Source organism: Lemur catta, chromosome 2 (genome assembly GCF_020740605.2).
Source record: "Lemur catta isolate mLemCat1 chromosome 2, mLemCat1.pri, whole genome shotgun sequence".
Taxonomy (NCBI): Eukaryota; Metazoa; Chordata; class Mammalia; order Primates; family Lemuridae; genus Lemur; species Lemur catta.
In genome coordinates, this window is record NC_059129.1 from 25,023,017 (window position 1) to 25,030,375 (window position 7,359).

Here is a 7,359-nt window from a genome sequence, read left to right on the forward strand (position 1 = left end):
TCCTGGAATTAGAACGAGTAGAACGAAAAGGGAGAAGCACATAGACACCTAGAGGGCAAGTAACTGAGTATAAACAGGGCTCTGCCAGAAAAGCAGCAGCAAGGCAGCAGTGCTGGAGAGGGGAATAAATAGATTTCAGTATAAAACTAAGATGTTAGGAACACTATTTTTCAAAATTATTGATAGTAATTCACAGAACTATTAATATATTTTATATCACCACCTTGTACACACATTCATGTAACTCAAGTTTCATCAAACTATTTTATTTTACTATGTAGTAAAATAAAAACCTAGTTAATTCCAAATATAATTTTATTAACATTTAAATACAACATACCAAAAAAAATATCCCTTAAAAAGTACAAACACAACATTTTGTGTAGATTTTATTTAATGTGACGGGTGTGCTTGCCTGTTCATAAGTTCCTTCCAGTCAGGAATGCATGAAGACAATGCCACCCGCATGTCTGGTGCACTATTGAGCCTATTTCTTTTCTTTGTTTTCAATCGTATCAAGATTGAAAATCCTAGTTCACACAAGTAAGTAGTTGTGAATGGTAATAACAGCAATATACTCTTACTACTCAGCAATGGAAATTCACCTTTAATCTTAATCCAAAATGCTGATAAACTTAATGTCTTATAATAATTCTTCAGTGTGAATGATGAACTGAGCTGTAATAATTCATTCTCTTCTTCAGGCTCCAAGTTTAACTCAATTATTGATTCTGGGTTTTGAAAAGCAAATGGATCTTTCATCCAAATATTTTCCTTTAATGATTCAAATTTCTCTTGTGGAAAATAATAACTAAAGGTTTGAGACAAAGAGGTAAGATGCAACAATATCTCTAATTTTATGTCTTTTAAGCAGTCTTCATTAATAATGTTCTCTTCAATGTGTTGCAACAACGTTGGGAACATATAGTAGCTGGGGTGATTACTTTTAAGTCTTGCTTGCCACAACGATAATGTCTTTTGGAATCCTAGAATATGTTCAAGATATTGAAATATATCATTGTTTTTCCCCTGTATTTTCAAATTTAATTCATTAAAAATGCCAAAAATATCACTTAAATATGCCAATTTTGTTACCCAAATGTCATCTTCAAAAATATTTGCCAAATGAGATTGCTTTTCAATGAGAAAAATGTAAATCTCATTCCTGAGTTCATATACTCTGCTCAATACTTTTCCTTGAGACAACCAACGAACTTCTGTATGAAACAGTAAGTGGGTATGGTTAACTCCAATCTCTGAACAAAATATTTCAAGAAGTCGACTGTTCAATGAACTTCCTTTAATAAAATTAACAATTTTCACTGCATTTTTCAATACATCCATTAGACTTGGTGGAACTTCTTTGGATACCAAAGCTTCTCGATGAATAAAACAGTGATTCCAAAGAGCATTGTTATGAGTTGCTTCCAGCAATTTTTCAATAACTCTGCTATGTTTTCCAGTCATATTTGCTGCTCCATCACTTGAAATTCCTTTACAATTTTTCCAATCTAATTTATACTGACCAACAATGCACTTTTCTAGTTCATTAAATAAATCTAATCCAGTTATATGTGAACTTAAATTTAAACAACATAAGAGATCCTCTACAAAATCATCTTGCCACACATATCTGACATAAACCAAGAGTGTTGGACAACTTGCAATATCAGTACTCTCATCAAGTTGGATTGCAAAGTCTATACCAGACTGTAGCCGTGTAATAAGCATTGCTTCCAAATGTTTTGCAATAGTACAGATTCGACGAGATATGGTATTATCACTAAGAGGTATAGTTCTTAGTTTATCAGCTGATTTATCATCAAAAATTGTACGTACCATATCCATACATGCTGGAAGGATAATTTTTTCAGCAGCTGTGTGGGCCATTTTCTCTTTTGCCACTCGATATGCAACTAAATATGACGATAGTAAGGCTCTCTCATTCATAGTTGTAGAGTGGCTAAGAAATTGTGGTGATGACTCTACATTATGTTTTTCCCTTTGAAAATGGTCTTCTTCATCATCATCTTCCTCCTTCACCTTCACTATCACTATGCCTTCCATCTCCTGGGTAGCCTGGGGAGACAAATCTGTAGTATCCTTTGATTCAGCAGTCATTATTCAGTAAAGGAACAGGCTCACTTGATCCAAACAGGGTTTGTTTTGTAGGGCTATCCTTTGTGACCTAGGAGGTTTTATGAGATTGGTTTCTGCTATCCTGCAGGGTAGAAAAATTTAATAGCAGTATTAAAAAGCAACATTGTATTGCTATGCCACTAACAACTTATACAAGACAATTCACTAAATCCATTGTTGTGACATGGTAAATGCTGAGTAACTGTCATTCATACTAGCTGTGTGCCAGGTAGATCTGGTACATTACATACACAGCTCTTTTAACACCTATCGAAACCTAATGAGGTACACATGATTATTAGTCTTGTTTTACAGATACAAAACAGAAGCTGAGAAAGATTAAATATGTCTAACAACACATAGTGTAGTAGAACCAGCATTCAAACCCAAGTCTGAAGCCAGTGTCCTAAGTATGCTGTTACATAGCCAAATCAAAAAAGTGATCTGGTCACTCTTAAAAGTAATCACCAAAGTAGGGTATACAAGATGATCCACCAGGGCACAGGGGAAAGAATTAGAATTAAGAAGAAATTAAGGACGGGCGTGGTGGCTCACGCCTGTAATCCTAGCACTCTGGGAGGCTGAGGCGGGTGGATTATTTGAGCTCAGGAGTTCGAGACCAGACTGAGCAAGAGTGAGACCCGGTCTCTACTAAAAATAGAAAGAAATTAGCTGAACAACTAAAAATATATAGAAAAAATTAGCCGGGCATGGTGGCATATGCCTGTAGTCCCAGCTACTTGGGAGGCTGAGGCAGAAGGATTGCTTGAGCCCAGGAGTTTGAGGTTGCTGTGAGCTAGGCTGACGCCACAGCACTCTAGCCCAGGCAACAGAGTGAGACTCTGTCTCAAAAAAAAAAAAGAAGAAATTAAACTGTATAATTACACGAATACTGGAACATTTCATGTTACATAGATCCATGAGTTATTCTAGAGGGAGAATGAGATTTCAATAACAGATGGGGGGTGACAATGTACCCTCATTTCCTTGCTTCTAGTATATTGCAATGTTTTATTGTTTATGTGAGCCTAGCAGATTTATAGATATTATTTGGTTTTACTAAACTAACCCTCAAAATTAGTCAGATGGCTTAACTGATTCCTGCAAAGTAATAACAGCAAGTATGTCAAGGATGGATTGGATTGCACCAAGACTAGTTATCCAACGAAAGATGCTCCAAGAATTCATTGTTTTGACTAACTTTATCCACTAATGGAAGCTAATGCAATTCCTGCAAATCTTAATTTCATTCTTTTATTCATTAATCTGTAAGAACCATTACAGAAAATGTCTCTCAGATTTATTCCCTGCCCCATGTCCATTTCTAAACTAGAATTCGGGCTCTCATTACCTCTAGCATAGATCACTGCAATAACCTACTTAGCTGCAACTTCTCCCTGTTCCAAATCAAACTACATAACAGGGTCTGAACAGTATTGCCAGAATACAGCTGTGAACATATCACTCTCTCCTCTCAAAAATTGAGCATAAATCCCCTTCCAAGGTCACCATACCATATCAATCTTTAAGTCTTTCCTCCCTTTTCTTCACAGACTCTATACTTGACCCAAATTGGACTCACTGTTCAACATGTGCTGGTTTCCCATCTTCATCCCTTTTCCTGGAACATCTTCCTCCCAACTCCATCTCTCAAAATTCTACCCTTTCTTGAAACATATTAATCCCTTCCTGACAGCTCTAATTTTTCTTTTTGTCCCATCTTATAGCATTTCTAGTATTTGTCATCATTTGTGTTTCCATTTTTACCCTCATCTTCCAACTATTATATTTTCTGTGCTCATTTCTCTTCATTTTTAGTGACATAGCTCCTGAAAATTCCACTCTGTCCCTCATGGTGGCAATATGAATCAAAATGAAGGGAATCCAAGGAGGTGATAAAACTGAGAGATAGGGCTGCGGTCAGGAGCATAGTCACTTCTCTCTGACTTGGACAGGCCCTCACAGAGTATTTTCCTGCTCCAATTTGGGTGCATAACCATAAAAATACTGGGTTTTATTATACATTTCTCAAATGCTCCCAGTACCCAGTTCTCTCTTGACTTTAGACTCACTGTCTACACCACTGGTTGGGTATATATTTTGACAGCTCTTGCCCTGAAATTTAATTTTTAATGCCTTCATGCCTTATCTCAGCTAGACTACTACCTAAGAGTAAACATTGTCTTTTGCTTTCATTATTGCAAGTCACTTAACATAGTTCCTTGCAATGAGTAGACATTTAACACACTGCCACATTAGAAAAAAAAATTTTTTTCCTTGGGGCCACAATGTTTTATTACAAAAATAGAATAAAAACTTCAAAAACAAAATGATCCTTTTTAATTTAATGAAAAATTTATTGCTTTTTATTGTTTTCTGTGCATGAGTTATATGCACCTTGAAAAACAGTTTATGTGGCTTCCAAGGTAAAGAGGCATGAGTTACATATGCTTCCTGAGGTCACGGGCTCAAAACTAGCATGAGTTAAATACAACTCACAGGGATGTTAATATGTTAAAAAAATTTTGTTCAAATGGAACAATATCAATATTTTCTGCTCATGTGTAGAAAGTTCAACAAATTCACCATAAGCCTGTTATTTCAATACTAGGAAGGACAGGTCATTTATCAATTAAGAGATTTCACTATGATTGTCAGGTTATTTATAAAACATCTGAGTAAGAATGAGAGGAATATTATATAGCAGCACAGGTTTAGAATACAGAAATAAATGTTATGTCCATGGGTAAGTTATATAAATGTCTCCCTTATACTTCCCTGTGTAACCAACTTATATTCCTCTCAAATAATAAGGTTTCATTGATCTGCTTACAATGCATTCTCCACATTCATTAATTGATTGCCTATGATCTACGCCACACTGGTCTGTATAATAAATGTTTTGTTAGCTTCTGTCACTTAACCTTTTTCAATAATGGGTGTAACTTTCTGTACACTGGTGGCACAGCAGGAAATGGAGGTGGGGCATTAGGTGTTGCCTAGCTGAATTTTTCACAGTTCAATTCAGTCTATCATTGAACTCCAAAGTTGGAAGGGCCCTTGAGATAAACTATTTTACTTAGGACAAATTTGAGACTTGGTGGGCCTATGTGTTTCTTCAAAGAACATCCTGTTAATCAGTGGCGGAAAGAGTGCCCATAACCGATCTCCTAATGACCCAAAGCACTTTCCACTGCATCACCGACAAACTCCCTCCACTACTCACCCCTCCGACTCAAGCAAAGTTACTTCCCACAACGGATCCCCCCAATGTCCAGAATTGTTCATTTAAAAAGCCTCATAAACTCCAGAAACTGAAATGAAAAGAGTGAAGTGTATATAATCTTTTCCTACTGCATCCTAATCAATTCTTTACTCAATAATTGAGTCTTTCATCACTATCATAATGGTGGTGGTTTGTAGGTGAACAGATAATCTGTGGACACTTATGAGACTTACCAAGCCCACCAAATTAAAAAAAAAAAGGCCCATGGAAGTTGGTATTCTCTAAGGTCCCCCGAATTTTACAACTTGGGGTCCCTAGGAACCCAGAAAAAAAGCCCTCACCAAAAAGAAAACAAATGGCAACGACGGGGGAGCACAGAAATCGGACTAGCGTCATTTTGTCTGTGACTCCGTGGGGTGAAAACCGAAGACTAGGGGACAAGGGACATGCAGACTCCCTCTTCCCAGTCCCAGGAGTATGCATCCCAGTCTGGAAACCAAAACTTCGTTCCTTTCCCGCCTGAACCCAGGAATGTCTCTGCTGAGAAACAACGCGTCCTACCGTCGGGGCTGGGACGCGGGATGGAGACACGGGCCCCCTCCACCCCGTTCGGGGGCGTCCCGGTGAGGCGGGCAGCGGAACACAGCCGCACATCCACCTTTGTCCCCGTCCGTCCTCCCGGGCAGCACCCACGTCTCACCTGTGCTGAGACCCCCAGAGATTGGGGTGCTGGGATAGAAAAGGGATGGGGCTCGGAACACCGAAGGACACCGGCCTGTGACCCAACCCCTGTGGGCGTCAAAACCCAGAACAAGCGTCACAAGAACCGGAAGTGCGTCACAGACGCCTTCCGCGCAGCTGAGCTTCGCTTCGGGGTCCTCTCTAGGACGCGGGAGGACTTCGGTCCCGGTTTCCAAATCGCAGGGCTCCAACCCCCGGCTTTGGGGATCTCACTCCTCAGCTTGTCGGCTCGGAGGACGTGCGGGGGCGAGGAGATTAGGTTTCCCTTCATACTGCCCTGCTCAGATACTTATACGTTTCTTCTATTTTTCTTATCGATGGCAATGATTGTAATAGTTGTAATTATTATCAAACAATAATAGTGATTGTGTGTCTGTGGCAGAAGAACTGAAACCAAGCGCCATAGACAGAGGAAGATCAAGGATATGTGGTGTCACAAACCGACGTGGTTGCTTCTCTTGGGACCCTGATTGTTTTTGTATTGACAGTTGAATGGGCAGTATTTTTGAACACTTGGTCTATGGGCAACAGACGTTCTTTCCAACATCAGATAGTTATGAGATTCGGAGCGTGGCTAATGTTTCCAGGGAGTTTTCAGAGTAATGATAGCGAAATTAGTACAGTAAGTTGAATCGGAGGCATTTTTGTTGTCAAAGTGTTATTACAGTAAGTATGGTTTCCACCATTACTTCCTGAGGAGGTCAAGAATAACTTCAGCTTTTATAAAACAGTAACTGAGACCTTGATTGGCTGTGACACGACTCTTAAGTTCTGAGACAAGTCTGTGGTAGAGCTCAACAATGGAAAAGCCCACAAAAGGAACAGCCACCTGTTACAGAGCTTACCTGTGACTAGGTGGTATCTTGAATTACCTTCTAAGTCCTGACCAATGTTTCATTCCTTATGCAGTTTGACCTTGCCGTGGTTGCCATTATTTTCTGCCTTTCTACTTCCTCACGACTTTCCAATAATCCACTTGAGTGTGCCTTTGCTCCTTTATCACTGGCTGGCTCTCCAACTCCTTGATGACATCATATTTTCAGAATTTATTTCTCCAGATACATCCTCGTATTTTCTTCCAGTGTTCCAAGTCATCTCTAAGAGCATTATTATGCATTGTATTTTTCATCTTTATCTAAACCAGTCTCTCCTCCCCACCCCCTGTCTCCATTCCTACATTGAAATGCCTAAAGGGTTCAGGAAGGTAGATTACTGAATGCGGCTGGCAGGGTATAAGTTTTCGTATTTATGTA

General features: G+C 39.1%; 1 protein-coding gene across 1 annotated transcript; it reads right to left on the reverse strand.

Moving 5' to 3' along the window:
• Positions 1-297: 297 nt before the first annotated feature.
• FAM200A (family with sequence similarity 200 member A) lies at positions 298-6,167 on the reverse strand. The gene is made up of 2 exons (XM_045541365.1): positions 6,066-6,167; positions 298-2,221 (listed from the first exon to the last, which is right to left on the reverse strand). The coding sequence occupies exon 2, from the start codon at positions 2,119-2,121 to the stop codon at positions 394-396; it is 1,728 nt and encodes a 575-aa protein (XP_045397321.1). The 5' UTR covers positions 2,122-2,221; positions 6,066-6,167; the 3' UTR covers positions 298-393.
• Between the last annotated feature and the right edge of the window lie 1,192 nt (positions 6,168-7,359).

What these genes read in the sequence shown, in the direction of transcription:
- FAM200A (XM_045541365.1), bottom strand. Translation starts at nt 2,121, where the DNA reads ATGACTGCTGAATCAAAGGATACTACAGATTTGTCTCCCCAGGCTACC.